Source organism: Acartia tonsa, chromosome 3 (assembly GCF_053477335.1).
Source record: "Acartia tonsa isolate MP-2025a chromosome 3, ASM5347733v1, whole genome shotgun sequence".
NCBI classification, from domain to species: domain Eukaryota; kingdom Metazoa; phylum Arthropoda; class Copepoda; order Calanoida; family Acartiidae; genus Acartia; species Acartia tonsa.
In genome coordinates, this window is record NC_137262.1 from 6,120,721 (window position 1) to 6,148,012 (window position 27,292).

The following is a 27,292-nucleotide window of genomic DNA, read 5'->3' on the forward strand; positions in this document are numbered from 1 at the left end:
GAACAGTTAATGAAGATTAAGATGAGTTCCATGATGCATCTACTATCTATCTATATATCTATCTATCATCTATCTGTATATCTAGGCTGAGTCTGGAACAATAGATGAAGGTAAAGAAGGGTTCCATGACGCATCTACTATCTATCTATCATCTATCTGTTTATTTTACCTACTAGAGTAAATTCTATCTGTCTATCTAGACTGAGTCAGGAACAGTTAATGAAGATTAAGATGAGTTCCATGATGCATCTACTATCTATCTACTATCTATCTATCATCTATCTGTCTATCTAGGCTGAGTCAGGAACAATTGATGAAGGTAAAGAAGAGTTCAATGACGCATCTACTATCTATCTATCATCTATCTGTCTATTTAGGCTGAGTCAGGAACAGTTGATGAAGGAAAAGAAGAGTTCCATGACGCATCTACTGAAGATGATCTAGGGCTTGATATCAAGCCTGATAAACCAAGGAGAGTTCAGTAATTCAATCAATTTAACATAAATAAAAAGTAAATAATTTGACATAAGAGAGCAAAATTCTGCAAGAATTTGGTAATTAAATTAAGTTTAAATGACAGTCCTCATCAGCAAAAAGAATGTTGGTAGTCGCTGTGCCACCTTGGGAAAATGTGATTCTTTTTTAAAGTATTGTAAAGTCATAATTTGACTTTTAGTACAAATTTTGATCTTTTTTTCTATGGTTTAATGCCATTTAAGGGTTACGCATGGAAATGTATGAATGTACATAATAGTAGTTTGACATATAGAGAAACAAGATTCTTTAGAAATGAATTCTTTATGTGGGGAATTGTTTAAAACCTTAAGGGAACAACAAGAAATCTTTTCTCTAGACTAGTTAATCCTTATAATAAAGTAACAGGATGTCTGTCTGTTTGTTTGTTTGTCTGTACCGAAGGATCTCGCTAACCGCTGAACCGATCGGGTTCTCCTTAACAGGGTGGATTCTCATGGGTCCCGGGGAGGTTTTTAACTATTTTGGGGGAGGGTACCACCACCCTTCCAAGATAAATGACAAAAAAAAATCGAATTTTTTTTTAATATGTGGGAGACTTCAACGTAACATAAAGAGGTATCGTAACTAAAGAATTATCGTAGAGACTTTAACAAACAAAAACATTTAAAGTGACACTAGAGTCCTCTAGGGGCGTAGCCGCTAGTCTAGTATAAAATACGAGCAGATACTTGAAAAAAAAAAATTAGAAATGGGAAGGTGAGAGTTTTTTTCCTAGGGGCAATTTATTTAAGGTGAGTAGAGCTACCCTCCCCAAAAATAGTTATAATTTTCCTTTGACTTTAATGTAAAAGAGAATCATGTACATCTAGCGGTTAGCAAGATCTTAAGCTGCATACAGAGAGACAGACTAGACATCCTGTTACTTTTGTTTTAAAATTAACTTTTTAAAAATTTGATAATTACTGAATTCTGGCGGGCACAGGTTGAAATCTGGCAGCAGCTCGGCGCACAGGTTCACCAGGACCATCTCAGATTGTACGGAAGTTAATCCTCATATTTAGTCGACATAGTATTTTAGTCATCGATCTTTTACAGTGCCAGGTATTCACATATTTCAATTTTATTTCACTCGTGTGGATTCAAGTTTTTACCTATTCCTATCTTCCCAAAGTATGGGGAGAAAGTCGCTAAAAAAAATCAGCATGTGACGTCATAAAAATGAGGGAGATGAGAGGAAAAGTGACAAAGAAAACCTCTAAAAAGAGATGGATAATCTCTCATTTTTAGAATGTCACATGGTGATTTTTTTTGAGCGACTTTCACCCCGTACTTCCCAAAACTATTTTAGAGAGATCCTTCTTAAAAAATAATTACCCGCAAACTTCCTAGCGAGCACAGAAATACGAGAGTTAACCTAAAAACCACGAAAAGTCCCTCCCTCTTAAATAAAAAAATATTTAAATTAAGAAGAGTTGAGGGCGGGGGTTAGGCGCTTGACTAGACACTTTTGGGGAAACCGCAAAATGATTCAGGTTAAAATATTTGAATATCTGTAACTGTCCATGAAAAATTAAGAACTAGTTATTTGAATATTTTGTGCAGGACAAAGTGTTTTAATCATTGGTTCTAAAAGTTGTTCTTCTATATTATTAAATAATATATTCATTGTATCGTATCATAGACAGATGTCTGCGGATAGAAAATCAAACATTTAAGGATGAATCATTTATTTGTCTTTTCTTATATTTGCGTGGATAATTGTCTATAATACGATACATGTTTTATTTCAGTATGGCTAAGATCGGATTCAAATCAGTGAAAATGAATCGGCTTCGTATCCATACTTAATATTAAGTTATCATACAATCAGGCATTTAACATGTATTCCACAGTATGTCCTCGAAACCGTTTAATATCCGCTGGATAAGAACCGGTTTTGAGTCATACTGAAAAGTCATGTACCGTGTCGTTTTAGTGAGAGTTTTCCACGCATAAATATAATACCATTTTATTTTTCTAGGGCTTTTGGCCCCTTTAGGCCAACTAAACTGGAATTGGTATTACATTTTTTTATTTTATTATCCGCGGAAAGCTGTCTATAATACGATGCGATTAATAACTATTCCGGTTATATAAGTTTTCTTTATATTCCTATTACTGTTGTTTAGAATTTATTTTTTATCCAATTATAAACAGATTAAGAGTATAAGTTACATTTTCTTAGTATGAAAATAATTAGGTTAGCTTTTGTTGTAATTGAAATATAAACCAGGATTTTCTCTTTATTTCTCTCACTATTATTAATTTTTTTTCTATTATATAAAGATTAATAAAGAGAAAAAACATTGTCCTAATTTTATGACAATGAATTTCCAATTAATGATTTTTAAGAGAAAATTATGAAAAAAATCACTTTCTATTCAAAGTTATAATTAGATTGAAAAAGGACTTTTATAAAGATAATTCTTCATTAGAAAATATAATAGAGTTTATATCATATAATAGTCATTTTAAAATGTATCTAAAATTTACAATAAATTAATTGACAAAAACCCTTTAAAAGATATAGAATATGTTATTAAAACCCACCATTTTTTACATTTTCACTAATCTTGTAGAAAAAGCAATATTTTTAGTCAGTTTTATAGAAAATATAATGCTCATTTGATATTGAACCATGGACCACTTAATTTTTATTAATTTTGTTTTTTAAACTATAATTTAAAATATAGAAAGCTTAGTATAAATAATAGTTTTGATAAGTGTAATTTTTACGTTTAGTTCTTTTAGTTGCCAAAAATGTATTAAATACTGTTTTCCTAAAAAGTTAGAAAAAAAAACTTTTATAAAGTCTTCCTTAAAAACAAAATAAAATTATGTTACATTTATAAAAAGTTGTAGGCGATAGTTATTTTTTTGCCTTAGTTTCTTTATGTCATAAAATATTATATTGAAATTTAACAGTTATTAAACATACATATGTTATATATATTTTCAATCTAATGTTGAAAAATAAAAATTCGAAATAAATGATATTTTATATTATATTTTATTAATTGATTATTTGGGGTAAGGGGTGGGCAGCCGTGGCTGTGACTTAAGGTGTCTGGGGTTGAGTGTGGCTACCGTTGGGGGTAGCTGCGACCGAGAGGGCTGATTCTTCCTCAAAGCCGCTTAAATTTCATCAACTGCAGTTTCATCTAACCTGTATGGATGATTGTGGCTGCGGCTTCAGATTCTAAAAAGCCGCGTTAATGAGAGTGGCTGTTGGTTGCTAAGGTTTATTGGGTGGCTGAATAAGCCGATTGAGTGACAGTGAGATTTATTGGGTGGTTTATAAAGCCACGCTCAGATTTATCAGGCTTCTATAGGCCACGCAATGAATGGTGGCTGTGGCTTCGGTTGCCGAGCCCAGATTTAAGATTTCAGATTTATAAAGACACTAGGGGTTTCTCCCCTAGCCTCTAGGGGCTTTGCCCCAAGAGATAATTAAAAAAAAAAAAATAAAGTACTACTGGTACTGCTCATAGTCTAATGTGTTCCCAAGAAAATTTTTTTTTTTTTGGGGGGGGGTCTCACCCCCCAAGAAAATAGCATAAAACCACCACAGGACCAATAGGCATATACCCTGAAGAGCAGAATCTAATCGGTTCAGTGGTTACCGAGATCTTAAGGGAAAGACGGACGGACGGACAGACAGACATCGTTCTACTTTGTATTATAGATATTCTTTTTCAAATCAGGAATGAATATCCTTGTCATATACTTGTGTTATTATTATATCATCACTAGAATAAAGTCATAATGACATAATTAGAACAACGAATTATTGGTAATAATGTTGAAATGAATATTAGACTAGACAGTGGCCCTAACAAGCAGGTTGAAACAATTTTTGCCGTGATCCCTTCTATTAAAAATCACATTATCAACATAATCTAATGAAATTTTAGGTTTATCAGACAAATAATACCAAGTAGATCGATAGACAAACACCTTAACCCCTTAGAAAAGTTCGAATATTAAGAAAAATTTAAACATTGTCAAATTACAGATTTATTTGGTCTAGACTAGAGTTTTAATCACATTTAATACACCATAACAGTTTTTATCTACAGTTAGGGCATTAAAAGACTATTATTCGTTAATAATCAAATAGACTGTTAAAGCCCTAACTGAATAATCAACAATTTTAACTCAATTATAAATATGTTAATTCTAAATGAGTTAAAAGTATAAATTAGTAAAGTTAATAATTTATTAATAAATTACAAATATTATGCCATATCCTTTAACATTTTCTAGGCCAGCCTTGTAGATTTAATCATAAAATAGATATAAAAATCTATGTAAGTATTAATTTTCTAGGCTGGCACAAGAAATTTTTATTATATGGCCTAGTATGAGCTCGTTCATTCACCTAACATAAAGGTCGTCATACTTACATCTTATTGAAAAACTATATGTCACCTTGATATTAACAAAGCATTTGATTATTTATTTTAAATTCTTCATCACTCGTCTTTGGAGAATTCTCATGTGCATATTTATCATGAGCAAAGACGTTAAAGCTTTTTTGGGATAGTTGAAATGAAAGATTTAAAAACTTTATTTTAGAAAAAAATTTTGTGGATAAAATGAGGGGTTTCAAAGTTTTTTTTTAATTATCATTTTAGTAAGATATAAGTGTGACACACCTAAATAATTTTCAATGGCAAGAATTACATAAAAAAAAAAGAGAGGTAGACTTTTCCGATTTTCTTTGTTGATAACTTAAATCATATAAATATAGGTACACCTATCATCAGTATTGTGTACATTAAGAGATAGGTATTTCTAACTTTTACATGACTCCATATAACATTCTTATTTAGCACCATTAGAAGTTATTTTATTACTCACATTTAAATATAACTCAAAAACATAAAGATTTTTAACAGATAATCAATAATTAATCTTTTTTAGGAAGAGTTTAGCACCATTTTTTCTTTCTAGTTTTATAATTTCAATTTTAAAACACGCAGACTTTTGTTTAATGCTGTTGACTGGACTCAAATAAAGGAATATTTTTAAAAAAAAGTAATAGTTCATTTTTCACCATTTATTTTTGAAATTGCTTGAGATTTGTATAGATGAAGTAAGTTAAATTCCTTTAATTGAACTATCCTTTAATATAATTTCCAGTTTATGGCTTCAAAACCGATAAATTTCCGCTGGATTAGAACTGGATATATTTCAAACTGAAACATTATGTATGGTATCGTATTTTAGACAATTATCTGGGTTTACAAAACTGGAATTAATCTTAAAGTTCTTTCTTTTATTAACCGCGGAAAGTTGTCTAAAATACGAAAAATAAAGGGCTTTTTTACTGGAACCAAGGCATCTTCCTGACCCACTTGAGTTTAAAACCTGCATCACTCCTGACACGAATACTGGCGGCCTCGGCAGCCCTAACTGTCTCCTTAACCGCCTAAAAAAATGATTTTTGGTATTTGATGTTTCACAGATGAAATCTTTAAATATAGTTTATTTTATCACCTTTGCAATGCAATGTAATGATAGTTTGGTTTTTGGGGGATTTTTGCATATATGATTTCTATGCAATTTATCATTACAGTTTCATTACAGACTTAGACAGACATACTAATTATATCAATTTCCAGAAAGGAAAAAAAGTACATTAATTGAAAAGATCTCACAAACAATCTCGCGTTTCTAATCCTCAATTAATACATACACAACTGGTTCCAGGACAAACGCAGGAGTGTTAAAATATTAATTTAATTAAGTATTTCTATACAGATTAGGTTAGATTAAGATATGAATGTACAAATCAGGCAATAAAAAAACCTAAAAGAAGGTCTAAAATAGGTTAGGTTAGGTCAAGTGTCCACTCCTGCGTTTGTCCACTTCTCCGTTTGGGACTCCTGCGTTTGTCATAGGACCACATAACTCACATACTTGATTTATAGTTTTGCTATGATTTGCTTTTACTTGATTAGTTTTTGTACAAATATTACATATACTAAATATGTTGTAATTTTTTTCTCTTTCAACTGTATTACTGTTTTGATTTTCTACATTAATGACGCTTAAGGACAAAATTATCCTTGTTTTTAAATAAATTACCTGATTAAGCTTCTGTGCATTGAACACGAGCATATCCATGGCCTCCAGGTCCTCCTCCGTCTCCATGGTCTGGCCCATCATGGTCGCCTTCACTGTAGACAGCACTCGCAACTGAGTACCCAGGGTTGGGATCTTCTCACATACCTTGGCAGATAGATAGTTAGATAAATATATAGATAGATAGATACACATCATTGTAGCCTTCACTGTAGACAGCACTCGCAACTGAGTACCCAGGGTGGGGATCTTCTCACATACCTTTATAGATAGAAAGTTAGATAAATAGATAGATAGATACCCATCATGGTCGCCTTCACTGTAAGACAGCACTCGCAACTGAGTACCCAGAGTGGGGATCTTTTCACATACCTTGGCAGATAGATAGTTAGGTGGACAGCTGGAATCTTAGGGGATAAGACAATGATCGACAACTTTATATATATCCTTCTCTCCAAGTCTGGAAAACTTTTTTAGTCAACCAATAAGGTATTGTAGTTATAAAACTTGAGGTACAAGAACAATTTAAAGTTTACCCATCCTCTCTGGGTGAAAAGAGAGTAACATATTGATAGATAGTTAGAAAAATAAAATAGTTTTAGCTAGATTGGATTAAATTTTCGTGGCAACGTTCCTTAAGGGGAGATTCTTCGTATTTTTCAAATTAGCTTTTCTCCTATTTATAGACCCTGCGGGGCCAATTGCCTAACACTGCGGGGCAATCACCTAACCCAATATAACCCATTTTAGAAATACTACGAATCACCCCTTAAATGGCGTTGCCACGAAAGGGACTATACCCATTTTTTTTATATACCAAGTTAAATAAAGAAACAAGAAGATTAAATGTTCTTCTTAAAATTATTAGTAAAAAAACAGTAACAAGCCCTTTTCACTCCACAGGGGGGAGCTTAGGCCGCTGACAATTTGTCAGTGTAACAATGTGGCTTTTTATGGATATGGGATAGGGTTGTCAGCCCTAAGCCCTATGATTGCGGTGTAAAGCATCCATTTGCCCATCAGACAACCAACCCTTTGATTGCACGACCATTGTCTGAGAAGTCCTAACTGTGCATGGTAGTGAGTTGCGCCTGTTTTGGGCCAAGGCATTCCCCCTACTCTAACTATTTATGTCGCGCACCTGACATAGCAGCAGTAGGAACCATTTTTAACGTCTTTAGTTATGACGCGGTGTTGGACCGAGATTCGAACCTATAACCTTCCCGACGACGAGCGGATGCGCTACGTGTTGAGCCACGGTCGCGGGTTAAAATTATTAGTAACCTTTACAAAATTAACAAGGATGACAACGTCCAAGAGTAGCCAAGCACAAAAACAATAGGAATCCTCACAAAAAAAATTTCAGCTGTCTTTCTTGCATATCAGCCGAGAAAATAACATTACTCGGTAGAATAACGAATTGAATGACTGATGGACAAAGTTAGTTGATAAACTTACCTGTAGAAGATTTGTTCTAATTTTCTTGTCAGTACAATGTCTAGCAAGTTCCTTTGCTAGCTCTGTTATTCTCTCTGATGCATCAGCTAATGCCTAAATACAGGAAATGAATATAATTTTCATTGAAAACTAAACGTTTTTTTTTCAACTGGCAGTCCAGCAGTCACCACTCTTATATTCTGAAATAAATTTTAAAAAAGGAAGGGGGGAAGGGGATTTTATGCCTAACCCCTGCGTGTAGCTCTAACACTGTTGGACCACTGTTGCGGTGCCCTTACCCTGCAGAGATATACTTACTCAATATAACCAAAATAAAACAAAACACAAGAAAAACTTCTTGTTGCGTCCTTTATTTTCAATTTATTTCAGGATAATGGATGGGGAGGGGGGGTGTTTCTGTAATCAACCGGGTAATTTCAAGGAAACCGCCCATTTCCGTAGAGTGTACATTTGTCTTATTCCGCTAGTATTCAATTTTGAAAGTACGAAATAAAATTTTTATTATCATATTAAAGGATTATTCATGTCAAAATGACATTTTCACAAAATAGCTAACTTTTAAAAATACAACTTATGCAATGTTTTTTTTTTTCAGAAGTCTGCACTATGCAACAAATTTATAGAAGAATTAGTAAAAAAAACCGTCTCAATCTTTTAAAGATGAGCTGTGCCGACAACGACAATAATAGTTTACCTTAGCACATGCAATAAGCTCTCTCTTGGTTCCCTTGCCACCCCTAATAAGCTCTGACAGGTGTGCCATCAGGTACGCAATCTTTTTGGCCGCGGCAATAATCTCGTTGTCTGTGTGGTCCCACTGTAAAAAATAACTGTCAATTATCCAATTTAGATAAAGATACAGATATTGTGTTTTTGTAACTCAACAATACAGGAGGGTGCTTTCCCTGAAAGTTCCTGTCGAGCACTGGAACACCGCCCCTCTCCCCATTCATTTTTGGACTAAATTGATAATTAAGGGGGAAGGTTTTTATTCCTTTATCCCCTGAGAGGTGCATGAGCCTGCAGAGCCCTATACCTGCGATGCTCTAACCCTGCGCAGGGCTACCCAATATCCAAAATAATTTAACCTAGCCCGAACAAAACAAACAAAGGAATTACTTTTATTTTCAATTTGTTCAAAAAAAAGGAAGGGGTTCTGTGCTCAACAAGGCACTTTGAGATAAAAAGCCTAATACAGTACAACTCTGCAACCCAAAGAAAAGTAACCCTTTCATATGGATGTGTTTGTGGAAAGCATATTCTCAAGCTATAAAGCTAAAACTTCTGACTTAGCAGCAGTGACTTTAGGAAGACATGGTAAAGTACAAAATTGAACCTGCCATCTTGCGAAGAATTCGATTCCTCAAATTAAAAATTCTACCTGTTTGACTTCCTGGTAAAGTCCATGGGCTGCCATGTGGATTGGTCTGTTGGATGCTGGCTCTGATGAGAACAGCCCGTCCTCATCCTCTGATTCTGGAGGGTGGGGAGGTCGTGGAGGCACGGGTGATGTTCCTGCTGATCCTCCCTGAAGAATAAAATGTACTGCTAAGCTAGGTTTGTGCATTAATAATATAGGATAAATCAAAACAGGAAATCCTCAATGAAAAATCTTAAATAAATAAATTTATACTAGCGGCTACGCCCCTAGAGGCCTCTAATGGAATTTAAATGTTTTTTTTATTTTAAATACAATTTAATATAATTTAAAAGTATTTTAGACTTTGACAAAATATTTGACTTTAGATCATGGGAGTTTAATCCTTATAATAAAGTAACAGGATGTGCGTTTGTCTGTTTGTTTGTCTGTCTGTGTGTCTGTACCAAAGGATCTCGCTAACCGCTGATCCGATCGGGTTGTACTTAACAAGGTAGCTTCTCATAGGTCCCGGGAAGGTTTATAACTATTTTGGGGGAGGGTAACACCACCCTCCCAAGTGAAATCACGAAAAAAATCTAAATCTTTTTTACCTAGAAACTTGAACGCAACATAGATAGGTATCATATAGACTTGAACGCCACATAAAAAAGTTACGTATTATTTTTTAAAAATATATACTTAAAATGCCACTAGAAGCCTCTATGGTCGTAGACGCTAGTATGATTTTTAATCTAACCTGGGGTAGGGGAGGTCTGGGGGGCGCTGTGACCTCCACAGTTGGTAGAGGGGGAATAGGGGGAGGTGGAGCTAGATCTACAGTATCTATACCTGAAATAAATAAGAATATGATAAGATTTGGTTCTTTATAGTTTCACCAAAAAAAACCATCCAAAAATAAAGAGACCAAATCTTCCCGAAACACATAATTTTTCACAAAATTAAGAACTTAATCGGTTCAGTTTTTAGTGTGATTTTAATGTACCAACTAAAAACTTCTTTTATTTATAAGGAAGTTTCTAATGTTCAACTTAAAGCAATGATTTTATTTTTGGTAGTGGATAATTACCCCCCAAAAATAAAATAAAATCACTAAACCTTCCTACATTAAATTCTTACCTATACCATTTCCGTTTCCATTAGCGTGTAGTCTTCCAGAATCCAGACCATACATGTTCAGGTCCAGGAATAGTTTTCTTACCTAAGGGACAAGAAAAATAATAAGATTTTGTTAGTAGCGCAGCAACTCTTTAACCAAAGTAATAACCTAAACCTACAAACAAAATAAATAAGATTTTTTAGTACCGCAGCTACTCTATAACGGAGGTTAAAATAAAAAACTTACTAAAGCAACCATTTCTTGTAGATTTGCTGCACACTTTTGCCAATGAGCGTACTCATTCTAAATATAATTTCAAATTAGAAAAAATATCATAAAATTAAATAAAGAATATCATATGATTTTTAAAGATAATAAACTATCAATTTGGAAATCAAAACTAGCCGATCCAATTTCATGGAAGTTTATATTAATAACATATTTGGAAAATCTGGTTGTTTATAGGTTTTTAAAAGTGCTCTCCCCCCTCCCCCCCCCCCCTATGTATTTCCTAAACAAAATAGGGGTCTACACCGCGATTCTTTTCTTCTGCAAGGCCACCCAGAAGACGAAGAAAGTCGCTCAAAAAAATTCTGTCATCATAAAAATGAGGAATGAGGAGATGAGAGGTGGGAGAGATAACCCCTAAAAAGAGATGGATAATCCATCATTTTTATGACGTTACATTGAGCGACTTTCTTCGTCTTTGGCTACCTAAATATGTCATTACTTTTACAGATATCATTGGGTATGTGCTCGAATGCGTAAATTTAGGTTTTTTTGGTTGATATACTTTTTCTCAGATTATATATATTTTAACGAGGTAAATGATATAACCTGATCTGAGACATTGATTGCCATTAGTTTGCTGCTTTCTACAAAAGGTGCAATAACAGATTTCAACTTTTCTGCAACTTGATTCACTTCTTTCTTCAATCCTTGGTCCTCTACAAATAAATAAATGGTTAAACTTATTTTTGGTTGCAAATTAACTTTATAATAATTCTAATAAAAATGTAGATAATTGTTGTTCCATTAAGTTCTTTAATTTACTTAATGAAGCCCTCTGGATTTTACTTTCCTCCCTCCCCAATCAATTTTAAAGTAGTGGGACAAAGTGACTCAAAAATAAGCCAGGGATTATCCATCTCTTTTTCAGGGGTTTTCTTTCCCACTTCTCCTCTCATCTCCCTCATCTGACGTCATATGGCTGATTTTTGAGTCACTTTGTCCCAGTACATTTTGAAATAATATTAAAATTTAGGTCAGCGTAGGTTAGGTTATGTTGGGTACAGGGTACGACCGCATAGTTAGGATAAATTTAGTATATGCTTTACAAAGTTATGGGTCCTTCGCGGGGTCCCCCACCCCTCCTCCACCACATTTTCAAGTTACTTCAAAGGTACGGGGGGGGGGGGTATTTGATCTCTAGGCACTAAGAAAGAAAGCACCAGCCCTCTTATATTTCAGATGATCGAGGCATATTGCAACTTTTAACTTTGCCATTAAGATAAAAAAAAACTTTACCTGAGTTTTCAGATTCTCTGGCAAGTGCCATGAGCAGCCTGTTGGAGAGTCTAGCTGCCAGGGTGGTGCTCTCAACAATCAGCTGACACTGCTTGTTGCGGATTCCTTGCTGACACGCGCTCAAAGATCTGAATTTAATATTAATTAAGTAAAAACTTTTTTATTGGTAGGATTAAATTAGGTGCAATACATAGGACAATGATGTCAGTCTGTTCGTCTGAAGCCTAAGATTTAGTAACCACTGAATCGACTGGACTTCACTCTTCTGGTAATATAGCTACTGGACCGGCATTGGTTTTGTGCTATTTTCTAGAGGCTAGTGGCGAAGCAAGTAAAAACAGTTAAATAATAATATCAATCCTTCATCAAAAAGACATCTCTGTTAAATAGATAGGAGTTAAAATGTTCCAAAGATGAAACTGTATGATTACCTGTTGATATGATCTTCAGTCTGCATTAAGAAGTTCTTGATATCAATATTTTCATCACAACACTCTCTAAAAAAATTACTAATTAATTCTTCAACTCAAATACACTAATCAGGGCGGATCGGCAAGTAAAAGTTGTCTATTTTGATATCTTTTCGTTATAGAGAGATTTTCCAAAAAAAAATATGGAAATTTTTTATCTACCACTAAAAATGGTTTTCATAATGCCCTTACGATAGGGATTAAATCTTAGTAAATTAGAAAAGATCTTAAAAACATCCCAAATGGAGCAACCCCTTGTCTAGATTAACATTTAAAAAAAATTAAAATACTACTAGTTTAGAACCTACCATCCAAATTCTATAAAAGTATCCAAAGATTTTGATCCAACAAATAAGATAAAGAGGTCATAAAACTTTAGGTACCAATGTAATTTACAGTCCCACCTACCTGTTGTGCCATTAAGTGTTTTATTATTACCTGATACTTTGAACTCCAGCAGCATACTGTTTCCTTAGATTCTCAAAGTTCTCATCAGCAGCCTTGTTCTCGGGGTAGTTGATCTTGATGGTACCAGCATTCACCAGTTGTGGTGTCAGGTTTTCTACCTGGCTGGACAGGCTAACCAGTCCTTCTGACCTGTAAAGATAATAATCAGCTGATAGTTCAAGTTTTCTACCTGACTTACAAGGATGACCAATCCTATTGACCTGTAAACATAATAATCAGCTGATAGGTCAGATTTTCTACCTGACTCCACAAGCTCACCATTCCTTGTGACCTGTAATTATAATAATCAGCTGACAGGTCAAGTTTTCTTCCTGGCCAGTCTGACTATCAGCTGATTTCAAGTTTACTAATTGGCTAGATAGAAAGTCCTTTTGACTTGTATGATAATAATCAGCTTTCCATAATTCTACCTGGCTCAGTTGGTAGACAAGGTGAACAACTTTTTAACCTTTGGTGGTAAATATCCTTTAAGCTAAGCAAATCAACTGTAAATGCTTATTATTACGAATAAACCAAATAAAAAAACAAAATAGCTGATCTTACAAAATAGTTGACGAACTTTTAACCTTAAATCATGGAGTAAGTTTTATTTGAAACTTACCTGCGTTTATTTCTTGCATTAGCCACAGCAACGATGTTAGCAGTACGAGACAAGCGTCCGGAAAATTGTTTCAAGGCCTGACCCTTCTGATCAACTAAAATAAGTTATAATAAATATATATTAAACTAGGATCTAAAGGGATAAGACAATGATAATAAAATTAAATACTCCTTTGGTAGATTAAAATTATTGGTTGAATATTTAAGGCACTAAGTTTAGAACAAACCAATCAAAATTCAACATCCCCTGACGTTAAAGTTTCATGGACGAGGTAATGCAACAGTTTTTACCTAAATCTCTCTTTCTTTGCAGCGCCTCAGTTGAAAGAACAGCATCTGAGAACTAAAATACAGAACTATAAGCAATTGAGAGAGAAGTAGACCCTCAACTTTCATTAAAAACTTTAGACACCCTTGTACTAAGGGAAGTCCAGTAAGTCAAACAGTGGCGCTGCCTAGCGACACTTTAAAACATTTTTTGGATATTTCTTTTCTATGGGTGATTTCTCTTCGGATGGTGGTGGTACCCTCTATCAAAATAGTTTTGAACCTTCCCAAAATCTATGAGAAGCTAAATTGTAAAAAATAATCATATCGGTTCAGCGGTTAGCAAGATACTTCGGTACAGACAGACAGACAGACACCATAGATCATGTTACTCTTAAATAATGAAACCTTATTAAGGATAAATGCTATAAGAAATATAAAATACACATTTGCAAATTTGTTTTTACCTGTTTCAATGGGGTGCTGATATCAGCCATATCAGTTATGATTCGGTTTATTACAAGCTCGTTTATCCTAAAAAAAAATATTATGTTTCTGGTATTTGAACTTAATTTTTCTTTAAAATAATAAATGAAATATTCTACAAAATGTTATTAATTGTTCTTAGATTTATAGTTTTTTTTATAAAACTTACTTTTGTTCCAGGTTCTGTAAAGCTGCAGGGACATCCCTTCCATTAGATCTCTCTACAGTGTTGATTAACTAAAGTATGTACATTGTCACTTTTACAATAAATATATAAGTATAGATGTATATTCAAGACAACTACCTGCCCCAAATGGCAATGACCCTAATGCCAACAGACAAAAAATATCATAAAACTTTGCTTTCTCAATTAAGCTGTTGAAAGGTTACAGCTGCCTTTTAAAATTTCTATTTTAAGGGGGTGTTGAAACTCCCCACTGCACTGTACTGTTTGTGATTAATAAAGTTTTTCGCGAATAAATGTGAATACTTTCTTGTTAATCATAATTATTTATTCAGATCTTTAATTGTTAAACCCTTTGTTTGTTAAAAAAAGCTTTGTTCTTTAAATTACTTTACTCCTTTGCAATACAATTATTCTTGTTCAGAGTATATTACAGTTAGGGAGTTGTATCCATTTTTATAGAAGCAGAAATATAATCTATAATTACGGTTTTGACCCTCTAAAAAACGTAATCTACCATTCCACTTTCTCCTCTCTTGGTGATGATATCATCAACGCCGATATGATTTTTGTAATCTACCATTCCAATTTTGCATCTCTTGGTGATGATATCATCAATGCCGATACGATTTTTTAAATGTAACATTCCACTTTCAAGAGAGGCGAAACTGGAATGGTGGTATACACTTTTAACATTGACATAATTGAAAGCGTACATACTATTTTAAAATTATGTTAATGGTAGGAATGTATCAAACACTATTTATAATTTTTAAAAAATTTATGTAAAATAAAAATAATAACTAGAATATACCATTACTATTATGTCGATTTAAATAAGGAAATCAATGTTTATGAATACGTGGATATGTAAACATAAATGTACCATTCCAGTTTCGCCTCTATTGAAAGTGGAATGGTACATTTCAAAAATCGTATCGGTGTTGATGATATCATCACCAAGAGAAGGGAAAGTGGAATGTTATATTACGTTTTTTAGAGGGTCAAAACCGTAATCATAGATTATATTTCTGCTTCTATAAAAATGGATTCAACTCCCTAACTGTATTACGTCTTTGTTTTGTTTAAAATCACAAGAATTTAACACACACAAAAAAGGATGACAACATTCATAAGACGCGAAGAATAAAAGAAATTATGGATGGATTTACATACAAAGTGAGTAAGTGAGCACATGTTGAATGGTAATAAAAAGAATAAAAAAGAAGGACAAGATAGATAATAGAACATCACGAAACCTTTAAATATTATTAGTATATAAATGTCTCTTGTATCATGACGGACTATCTTAAATAACTGCGGAGAAAGTCACATTTGCCCCATTAAGGACTGACGGGAATACCTAGTTAATTATAGAGTAGCTTCGCTACTAAAAAATAATATTTTCTTAGCGTCACGGGACATGCAAATTTTCTGAGGAAAAAGAAAAATATTTCGCATTTGTTATGCTATGATAATATATGTTATTGCAAGGAATAAGAATTTGTTTTCGTATTCATTCGAATCCGCGGTGGATAGGAACCGGCTCTCATCCATACGAAAAAACTATGTCTAGCATCGTATTATATCCAGCTTTCTACGAATATAGAAATGTACAATCATAAGATTAAAACTAGTTTTTTTAGCCGGTGACTTCGTCACCTCGGGGCTAAAAAAACTAGTTTTAATCTCATAATTGTACATTCTATATCCGCGGAAAGCCGTTTATAATACGATGCGAGAAATAACTATACTATTTTTTTAGCGAAGCTACTTTACAATTAGAAATATCTCTCTGTATGTCCGTCTGTCTGAAACATTTAGGTTAAACTAGATTTTATCATCACCAATATAACATAGATGGCTAAAAGTTTTGGAGCAGATTTTATATACCCGGGCCGTAAGCAAGCATCCAGTATGTAACTTACATGGTCTGTTGGTATGTCTGTCACGCTAAAAGACATATATACAACTAATTAACATGGTCAATTGATTTTTTTTAAATAGCTTGACATTTGCACTTCAACTCACTTTGTTTGTTTGTCCAAACTGAATGACAAACCTACCTGCATAATCTGATTCCGTTGAGAATCTTCAAAACAGTTTGCTATCTAGAACAAGAAAAATAATTCAACAAAGAATCTCACCAACCGCTGAACCGATATGGTTCTCCTTCTTATAGGGTTCAGGAAAGGTTTATATATTTTTGGTTGAAGCATACTTACACCAAAATCTCCCCAACCCTCCAAAATATTTTTTTAAAAGCTAAAATTGAAAAAGGAGGGTCTAATTCCCAATCTCCCCAGCCCCCTAATGCTCCTAGAGAAGACTAGGGGCTTGGATGCTAGTGAAAAATATAATTTATTTCCATCGACTTTAGAATTTGAGATTACCTTTTTAGCCATATCAAGTAGATGTTTAATCATTTCTTGGCTGATTTCACTATTGCTTTCTATCAACTGATTTACCTATTAATTAAATTAGTTAGCAATAAATATTATAAAAAAAAGAGTAAGAAAATGCTATAACAATCGATATATTATTACTTGGATGTTGCACCAGATTTGCATGTACTATAATAAAGTGATACTAGCAGCTGCCTTAAATAACAATATTCCCCGTCACCTCCTTTCCAACTGGATGAACGAACTGAACATTAAATGCGGTCAATATCAGTATCATAAATTGACGACAAATTTTCCCCTGTCAATATATCCACGTATTCTATATCCATTGCTACAACTCGACATTAAAGATAATTTCTTCAAGTTATGACAATAATCATAAAAAATGTTCCATTTAATTATTCTTCCAATTACGTGGAAACAAAGTTGTTAAAAGCACAATCTGCATGTAAAAAAATATTGATACCTTCTTCATAATTTCATGGTAGGTCATATCTGTAATGCTCAGTCCTCCTAATCCATTAAACATCTTGCTGGTGTTGTCGGTCTGGGTAGAGTCCTAAGAAAACATTCAATTATTCCAATCCAATGGATATATTATTACTTGGATCTTACTACACCAGATTTTCATGGTTTCTAATAAAGTGCACTTGTAGCGGGCTAAAATAATGATTCCACCCATCCACCCCCTTTACCCCATCCCCTCCCTCTTGCTGACCAATAAATGAGTTTCAGGTTAGCAAGAAAAATTGACGACAATTTTTTTCCACTGTCATAATATCCATGTACATTCTACATCCATTATTATAAACAAATTCAGGAAGTCTGTCCATCTAAAGAATGTGCAACATAGCAGTTTTATGCTAAATCCTGTAAAGTTTTATAGGATTACTTTAAACTTAGATATAAAAGAATAAGTAAGATTTAGGAAACCCTAAGTCCTAGGTTAGCCAAATAAATTTTATATGATTTAGCCCATTACTACTACAAATTATTGATTAAAACTATATTAGTATTATTCAAAAAATATATAAACATTACAGTTTCCAAAAAGATAAACATTTATTTTGTGTCATTTGATGTCATATTCAATATCTTCTCAATTTCTTACCTCTAAGATTCTCATAACTTGTGAGACCTCTTCTGTCATTCTCTTAGCCAGATATGTTCTATTCTCTACTGCTTCCTCAGTACCTTTTCCTTCCTAGATAGATAGATAGATTAGCCAGATATGTTCTGTTCTCTACTGCTTCCTCAGTACATTTTCCTTCCTAGATAGATAGATAGATTAGCCATATAAGATCTGTTCTCTACTTCTTCCTCAGTACCTTTTCCTTCCTAGATAGAAAGATAGATTAGCCAGATATGCTCTGTTCTCTACTGCTTCCTCTGTACCTTTTCCTTCCTAGATAAATAGATAGATTAGCCAGATATGCTCTGTTCTCTACTGCTTCCTCAGTACCTTTTCCTTCCTAGATAGATAGATAGATTAGCCAGATAAGTTCTGTTCTCTACAGCTTCCTCTGTACCTTTTCCTTCCTAGATAGATAGATAGATTAGCCAGAGCTGGATCTTTAAAAGCGTAGCCGTTGCCGTAGTCGTGGTCAGAGTTACAGCCACCAACCTAATAGCAATCTTTAAATCATATTAACCACGCGTTGCCGTGGCCACAAAAAAAAAATGCGATCTTTAAATCATATTGGCAACGCGTGGTCGTAGTCGTAGCGTGGTTAACCACGCTAAAAGTGACCACAGTCCGTTAGTGTGGCTAAAGCGTTGCTTTAACATAATCCTTGCTTTAAACCAATGTTTAGTTACTTAGAAATTGATAAAATAAGCAATATTTTTTATTGAAAACCAAATACAATAACAAAGCTATAAACAGGTTTTTTTATTAGTATCCAATTAACTTTAGATGGCCCATCTCTCGCCCACCTTTAATTACAAATTTGTAAATAATAAAGACGCAATATTTCTTTATAAACAGTCTGATAAAAGTGTAAACTAATTCTTGAAAGTGGGTTATTTATTGTCAAACACAATAAAAAAGGATATTATTATTTTAAATAACCTATGAAATTCAACCCTTTGTAGACAGTGAGGTATTTTTTTGTCAATAATACGAATTTAAAATAGGTCTTTATTACCTAATTACTACGTTATAAAAAAAACTAATTGGCAATTTTATATCATAAAATAAATCCTTAACAGTAAGTAAATTGTTTCAGCTATATATGACAGGTTAAATATCCCTACAAACATTATAAGAAACAAACCCGTTCAGATTTTCCCTGTTTTTTCCTTTTTCCCTCCCAAAATACCATAAAATCAAGGCATTTTTCCTGGATATTTTTGTAAATAGGACGTTTTTGGATGATCAGTGTAGTGAAAGTTGCTTAGAAAATGTTAAGATTTGATAATCAGATGAGAAATTTTTACGTTCACACTCCCTTTAAGAAACGGGTAGAAAAAAAGATAAAATGATGTGGTAAACTATATAAATATGTGTCATGACATTATATCTATAATACAAAGTAGCTTGATGTCTATCCGTCCGTCTGTCCGTCCGTCCGTCTGAAGCTTAAGATCTCGGTAACCACTGAACCGATCGGATTCTACTCTTCAGGGAATATACCTACTGGTCCTGTGGTGGTTTTAGGCTATTTTCTTGGGGGTGGGACACCCCCACCCCCCCCCCCAAAAAAAAAAAAAAAATACCCCCCCCCATTTTTTTTTGCAGGAGATATCCTTGGTCCTTTTTTTGTATAAGATTTCCTTGGTCCTTCTTATTTTTTTTTTTTTTTACAAATTTCACCTTAACTTTTTTTTATCATCTCTTGGGGCAAAGCCCCTAGAGGCTAGGGCGAAACCGCTAGTGATATTAAAAACCAATATTTGAAATTATTATTCTTTTGTAAAAGTAACAGGATGTTTGTCTGTCTTCGAGTATCGATGGATCTTGCTAACCCATAAACCGATATGATTCTTCTTTACAGTGAAGCTTCTCATAGGTCCTTCTACGGTTTAAAACTCGCCCCTAGAAAAAATGCCCCACCTTAATCAATCTTTTTAACTTTTTCTTTTTAAAACTAAAATTTAAAGTGTAGGAGGTCTTAGAGGCCTCTAGGGGCGTAGCCACTAGTCTTGTAATAATTCAACATTATACCTGATTAAGAATTTGAATAAAAATCTTCATGGAACAAATAAGAATTGGAGCCAGGGTTTTTATCTGCTCAAGATGGGTACGTAATCCTTCCCTGAAAAGTATTACAAAAATTAATGGATCAATTAGAGTTTAAAGTAAAACAATACCATTGGTACCCGTGACGACTTTAAATTTGGAATATAAGCAAATTGCGTAGGAAATATTAACACAGCCAAGTCGCAACAAAAGAGCAGAAAGCAATTTGCTAGTAGACAAAAAAGGTCCCCAACACAGGATCCAGGTAGTTGACTATACTATACTTATACATTTATTAATTTGAAGTTGAATGTCTAAAACAATTTTTAAACTGGGTAATATTCTTTAATATTAACCAAAATGAAATGAAATGAAATGTCTATTTATAAATTGCCCATATACAAAAAATGGGCAATGTTTAGAATAAATTTGTAAAGATGTGATGGAATGTTTATTGCAATCTCAGGGTTTCTGTTTATTTACTATTCAAGTTAACATTCAAACTAACAAAAAAAAATAGTAGTGTTTTTAGCCCCTGCGGGGGGTTCTAACACTGCCGGGCCAATTGCCTAAGGGGCGTTGCCACGAAAGGGACTATACCCTAATTGAAGTATTGCTTCAAAGCCGATTAATATCCGCTGGATTAACACCGATTCTCAGCCATACTGAAAAATCATCATCGTATTACAGACAATTATCCAAGAATAATAAAATCAAAATCATAGAATTATTTTTAGTTAATCTTCTACTTTTTAAAAAATTATAATATCCGCGGAGAGCTGTCTATAATATGATGCGGTAAATAACTTTTCTTTCATTTCACAACAAAAACTACTTAATTTATTGCAAAAATGAATCAAAAATTTTTAAAAAATTATTATTGCTAATATTAATTAAATATTTTTGTTTTATTTCAACATTGGTTGATAGATTTTTTTTCTGTTTATTTACTATTTCAATCACTGATTCCTATGATGTAATTCTATAAGGGGTTTCCTGTACGCTTTTACATTTTAAATATTTTTTTTTTAAGTCAGGTTTTTTGTTTGTCAGCTAAGATATCTTAGTAACCACTGAACCGATTTAGTTCTCTATACTAAAGAATCTTCTCATAGGTCTCATAGCATAGTTTTACACTTTTTTCACCTCATTGCCCCCCCCCCCCTTCACTTTGAATAAACTAGTCGGTCTATAATTTCTAGAGAAGCTTTTTATTTGTACTGATTTTGTAAAAATAAAAAGGTCGACCCTCAACTAAATATGGATCAGAGATGAAATCCTTCTTCAATGTTAGTTACTTTCATAAAAATTTTTTGACTACCTATTCACAAACGAATATTAATCTTATACAACTAGCGGCTCTGCCTCTAGAGACTTGAAGGGAAAAAGTTATTACAAATTGGGAGGGGACTCTTTTACTACGTGCAGTTCCTGGGAAGATTATGGTACTCTCCTCCAAAATAGCTATAAAACTTCTTGGGACCCTTTTTGAAGCTACAATGTAAAGGAGAACCATATTGTTTCATCGGTTTGCGAGATGCTTTGATAAACACACAGAGACAGACACAGATCCTTGTACTTATATAGAAAGATTGCCAGTTCATACATACCTGTGTGTTGGATTGAGAAGATCTTTCTTCCTGTTTTCTATATCATGGTTCACTTTCGATAAACAAGGACTGTACAACAATATATATTCTTAAATTTTTATTAAAAAGACTGCACTTTATCCAGACGCGTGCAGAATGGGGGTGTATCCACCCTAGGGTTTATCCCCTACTCCTCTCTACAACCCCCTGATACTAAGAATATTCAATTCTTGTTGTCTACAAACACCTAAAGAAAGTCAAACGAATATCAACACTTTAAATGCATTTTAACAAATATAGTGTTAAAGTGTCAAAGAGTAATTTATATCATGGTTCACTTTCGATAAACAAGGACTGTACAAATTAGAGAAAGACTAAATTACATAACTTTTGTGTCACTTTTGAGGAAGACGATTCATATGACGTCATATAAAGGGAAAAGAAAAAGGGAAGGGGCGAAGAAAATCTCTTGAAAAGAGATGGGAGATAAGGGAATCGTCTTCCTCAAAAGTGATACAAAAGTTATGTAGTTTAGTCTTTCTCTACAAATTAATATATTCTTTATTATTTTTAAAAAGATTGTATTCTAAAACTTTTCGTTTATGCAAGAAAGGAAAACTAATATGAACACTTTGTATGCATTTTACATAAAATATTGTTAAAGTGTCAAAGAGTAATTTATCAGTTCAAACTACATTACTAATTCCTTTTTCTTGAAAAAAAAGTTGTTATTAAAGTGTATTCTACACTAATAGGATACAAGAATGACAACATTCAAAAGTAGTGAATCTCTTAGGTATTAAACAACAATGGATATTGATAAAATGTTTCTCCCAGCTGGACAATATAACGATACATCCATCCGCAATTGTACCTCTAGAATTACATGTCGATAATAACAGCATGCTAATATACTCTAACAAGCAATAGAAAAAAAAGCAAAAATCATTTGTCCTAATGCTAAATAAATTTAATTGACAGAAAACGGATCTACTGCAGTTCACGGTAAAATATTGCTGGTAACGAATATTGCCAAAAATCTATGAATTTTAAAGGCTGCTAGCTGCCAAACGGCTGAACGTACAGATCATACCCGCACACCATTTTAAGCGGTATAAGAAGGCATACAAATAATCTGGAATAGCCAAGATCCAATGATGTACAGGGAAAGCTTCACAGAAGAAAAAAACCACGTAAAATAGGCCTTTTTCGCGCATTCCTCTGCACTGCGAGATAATTATGCATTATTGATTTATGGCTATTAAAGATTATTTGTAGGCCTTGTTATGTTGCTTAAAACAAGGTGCGGGCATGATCTGAACGTTCAGCCGTTTGGCAGCCAGCAGCTTTTAAAGTTCATAGATTTTTAGCAATATTCGTTACCAGCAATATTTTACCGTGAACTGCAGTAGATCCCAGAAAACCATAGAATGTTTTTTTTATGAGAATATATTCCTGAGATCTTTAACAAACTGTACCAGGTCCTCCATAGATTCAATAACCTCTGAGATTGCCAGGTAGTCCAGAACTTTCTTACAGTCGCGGCAAATTTTCCTGTACACAAAGACAAAGTGAATTGTAGAGAATATGTTCAGGTCATATAACAATGAGAATATGCAATAGTCATAAAAATCACGAAACCTTTATGAAAAAAGTATTAGTGTCTTTTGATGCCTGACCGACAGACCGTCAAAACAAGTAAATTTTACTAAATACTATTTGATACAAAAAGTCTTAACCTAACATTTTGATCTGAAATCGCATTTCCTGTTACTGACGGACATACAAAATAAGTTATAGAGTAGCTTCGCTACTAAAAATAGCTATGCATCTTACCTGACTTGCGAAGCATCAAAACTAATAAGCATGGCAGTTCCCTGTAGAATACCCCTTGAACCATCTATCTATCCACTAGTCTATCTATCTAGTTCATATTCTGTCTATCTATCTATACCTCACTTGAAAAGCATAAAAACTAATAAGCATGGCAGTTGTTCCCTGTAGAATACCTCTTGATCCATCTAGTAACTATTTATACATCTGTCTATCTATCTATCTATACCTGACTTGTGAAGCATCAAAACTAATAAGCATGGCAGTTGTTCCTTGTAGAATTCCTCTTGAGCCATCTATCAGTTTGTCTCTTCCTTTCTAAACAGTTATAAAAATCTGTAGACCAACACTTTATTTTTTGTTGCTAAATAGTTTTAGTAATGTCAACTAAGGCCATTTCATAACTAAGACGTTACAAATTGCAAGAAAAAAGGTCCTGCAATTTAAGAGTTGATTGTCTGGAGTATGTAGTTTGGATGTCAGTATCTTGGGACCTACTACAAAGTTATCTATGTATGCATTTGGCAGTGATTCAGCAAACTAATTCCATTTAAAATTTGGATATTTTTGTGGCGTAATGTTGGCGTAAAACTTGTTTTGTGAAGTGGGTTGTGGGGGATAATTTTCACTTGGAATTGTATTTTGGAATCCTGTTCCTGCAAATTTGTACCTGGCTGTAAGGATCTTTGTTGAGATCACTGCTGGCTTCCTCAAGACAATTTGATGCCTTTTCTATGGTGCTTAAAGATTTGGGCATTTCAGACTTCATCTAAATTAAACTTGTGTTGATTTTTTAAGTTTAAAATCTGTTAATCATTTTCTTAAAATAAGTGTTTTCTGGAAAAAGCGTTGACCCACTTTAAAATCTAAAATAATTTTGATTTTAAAACAAAATATGTAGTGCCCATAGGACCGTTTCTCATAGAAAAAAAATTAAATAATATGTTTTTTTATAATATGAAAAAGAAGCACATTGTACTTAATGAAAGCCCTAACATATGACTTGTATACTTTTCTACTAAAAATGCAAAATTACCTTCATATCTTGTGAAGAAGAAATGGTATCTCTTCCAACTCTAAAAATATATTATAAATGTAAATATTATGTTATTTTCTTTATTTATCAACTAGAGGTTATGGGGGTAATTTTTCTAGTGGCGATTTCTCTAAGGAGGATGGTGATATCCTCCCCCAAAATAGTTTTAAACCTTTTCTTGACCTATGAGAAGTTACATTGTGAAGGAGAACCATATCGGTTCATCGGTTATCGAGATCCTTTGGTACAAACAGACAGACACACAGCCATCCTGTTACTTTAATATAAGAATAATGATATCTTACAACTATTAAAAATATTGAAAAACAAGGCATAAACCATCACATAAAATTACAAACTCTATGTTAAAACTTAAATAGTAGTTGCTGGAAACTCTTACCTTTAATACTTTAACACATTTAAATATGAATTTTAGTAAAATTTGATATTCAGGTTTCTCCAAGGATTTTAGTAAATCAAAATCATTTCAATTAATTACTTAACAAGGTTTACCAAAGCTTTACTAACAGCCTGTACAGGGAGCTCCAAGGATTTTAGTAAAACAAATATATATAAATTAAATACCTAACAAGGTTTACCACAGCTATACTAAGAGCCTGTACAGGGAGCTCCAAGGATTTTAGTAAATCAAATATATATAAATTAAATACCTAACAAGGTTTGCCACAGCTTTACTAACAGCCTGTACAGGGACCTCCAAGTTGGGCATACTGTTGCCATCCTCTCCTTCTTCATGCAGGATTATTAACTTGCTTACCTAAATGAAAACATATCAAGTAGTTTAATGTCTGTCTATCTATTCTTGTATATTTAGGAAAAAGTATTAAGTTTTAGCATGGAGGAAGGGGACATTGGCTTGTAAATTACATTGGTACCCAAAGTTTTATAAACAAAATTTATTATCCGTTGGCGTTTAATTGAATTTTGATTGATTGGTTCTAACTAACAATGTCCAAACTTTTAACAATTGATAACAATCTTTGAAGTTTTATGCTATTTTCCTAAATCTTTGGTTTATTTAAGAATGCCAATCTTTCAAAGACAGAAAGCTGTCTATCATACGAAGCTTTAAATAACTATACCTGTTGAGCTACAGGCTCCAGGATGGAGGCTATAGTCCTTGTCTGATACATTGGCATCTTTGCACCAATTCGCCCTTGTTAGGCTATCACTATTTACAATATTATGTCTAATCTGAAAATAAACATTTTTCTAAAAATATTTTATTTGTTAGATAATTTTAGATTACAAACAGTCATAATTCTACAAAAATTTTAGCCATGTATTTTTGAGACTTTTTAGCAGGAATTTTTGACATCTAATACTTTTGCTTAAGAAAAGATTTTAAACTTTTTGTACATTTTTCTTTAGGTGTTTGTTTTTATAATCCATAGTTGAAAAATGTGTCCAACACTTTCATGGAATCCAGGAATGCTTTCGGATGCCAGCTAAGCAATAAAATCTATTTATTTTTGAGGAGTAAAGCTCCTACGTAAACCTTATCTTTATAATATAGTAAAAAGATCTCTGTCTGTGTGTTTGTCTGTCTTTACCACAGGATCTTGCTAACCGCTGAACCGATATTTACTAAGTAGCTTCTCTTAGGTACAGGGAAGGTTGTAACTTTTTTTGGAGAGGGTACCACCACTCTCCCAAGATCGCACTTAGAAAAAAGATGAGATCACCCCAAAATAATTTATAACTATTTTGTTGAAGGTACAATGACCCTCCAAAGAGAAATCAACCCTATAAAAATGTCCCCTCTTTTTTTAAATTGTAGAATTCGACCCTCCCCCCATCCTCCAGTGCCCTTAGCAAAAAAAATTATCTGAAACCTATAAAGAGCTAGAATTCTTTTTTTTTTCTTGTTAGCTGCAGACATAGTTTGTCACAAGAGGGGTGTAAAATCTTTAGAGGGTGTAAATAAAGGATGGAAGTTAGTTACAATTTATATTATTGGAGAGGGGGGCGGGGTTTGACTCCCCCTTTCTACACACAAGTGACTAGTTGCATTTTCAGAAAGGAGATGACAGGCGAAAATTATTATTAATGTATTATTGTTATTCAAAGAAGATTTTTACAAAATGCAATCTAAAATACCTTCATCTACCTTTTTTTTGTCACAAATTGATCCGTATAACATTTTCTCTTGCCTACACTATACAAACATAACCTTTGTTTATACCTATCCTTGTTGCTTTCCATAGATTAATCTTTTCTTTAAATTTTCTCCTTATTTGTGAGGAATACTATCTATGTTTATACTTATTCTTGTTGCTTGACACGAATGATCTGTATTACATTTTCCACTCCTACACTTTAGCTTCACAACCATTGTTTATACCTATCCTTGTGCTGACAAAACCCAAATTGTGTTAAAATTGTGTCGAAAATGATCCACGTGACGTAATAAAATTAGGGAGAGAAGAGGAGAAGTGGGAAAGAAAACCCCTAAGAAAGAGATGGGTAACCCCTCATTTTTATTACGTCACATGGATCATATTTGACACAATTTTAACACAATTTAGGCTTTGTCCTTGTTGCTTGACACAAATTATCTGTATAACATTTTCTCCAGCCTACACTATAGCTACACATCCTTTGTTTATACCTATCCTTGTTGCTTGCCACAAATTGACCTGTGTTTCATTGTATACATTCTTTCGCACCCTAACTTCTAGTAA

At 33.4% G+C, this 27,292-nt stretch overlaps 2 protein-coding genes across 4 annotated transcripts in view; one reads left to right on the plus strand and one right to left on the minus strand.

Moving 5' to 3' along the window:
• LOC145313138 (tetratricopeptide repeat protein 39B-like) overlaps positions 1-3,519 on the plus strand; it is a 49,786-nt gene extending 46,267 nt beyond the window's left edge. The window contains exons 21-23 of one of the 2 annotated variants that reach the window (XM_080152412.1): positions 378-470; positions 1,458-1,578; positions 2,268-3,519. In XM_080152412.1, the coding sequence (XP_080008538.1) occupies positions 378-470; positions 1,458-1,538 (174 nt within the window). In that variant the 3' untranslated portion in view covers positions 1,539-1,578; positions 2,268-3,519. Of the gene's footprint in view, positions 1-294; positions 471-1,457; positions 1,879-2,267 lie in introns of those variants that run through there. The other variant, XM_080152413.1, reaches the window with a different exon arrangement.
• A 998-nt stretch (positions 3,520-4,517) lies between these two features.
• On the minus strand, positions 4,518-25,804 carry LOC145313151 (vinculin-like). Of its 2 annotated transcripts, XM_080152426.1 has the most exons (28): positions 25,691-25,804; positions 25,259-25,365; positions 24,588-24,627; positions 24,222-24,320; positions 23,781-23,869; positions 23,174-23,272; positions 21,740-21,808; positions 20,115-20,205; positions 18,060-18,152; positions 17,415-17,507; positions 16,937-17,011; positions 16,610-16,654; positions 14,529-14,596; positions 14,341-14,407; positions 13,898-13,949; positions 13,608-13,701; positions 12,977-13,135; positions 12,500-12,565; positions 12,069-12,196; positions 11,379-11,488; positions 10,788-10,844; positions 10,562-10,643; positions 10,182-10,273; positions 9,446-9,592; positions 8,759-8,881; positions 8,065-8,157; positions 6,610-6,753; positions 4,518-5,950 (listed from the first exon to the last, which is right to left on the minus strand). In XM_080152426.1, exons 1-28 carry the CDS (start codon positions 25,745-25,747, stop codon positions 5,846-5,848), a joined length of 2,544 nt encoding a protein of 847 aa, XP_080008552.1. In that variant the 5' UTR covers positions 25,748-25,804; the 3' UTR covers positions 4,518-5,845. The 2 variants fall into 2 exon arrangements, with proteins under 2 accessions (XP_080008552.1, XP_080008553.1); XM_080152427.1 differs by lacking the exons at positions 23,781-23,869; positions 24,222-24,320; positions 24,588-24,627; positions 25,259-25,365; positions 25,691-25,804 and adding an exon at positions 23,555-23,616.
• Positions 25,805-27,292: the final 1,488 nt, after the last annotated feature.

Bases quoted from the DNA above. Each gene is read 5' to 3' on its own strand.
- LOC145313151 (XM_080152426.1), bottom strand. From the start codon at position 25,747: ATGCCAATGTATCAGACAAGGACTATAGCCTCCATCCTGGAGCCTGTA. The intron at 17,508-18,059 runs GTAAGAAATTGA...ATGTTTTCTTAG, and splicing joins AAGTTATGAGAATCTTAGAG to GACTCTACCCAGACCGACAA. The intron at 10,274-10,561 runs GTAAGAATTTAA...TATTTATTTCAG, and splicing joins TGGAAACGGAAATGGTATAG to GTATAGATACTGTAGATCTA.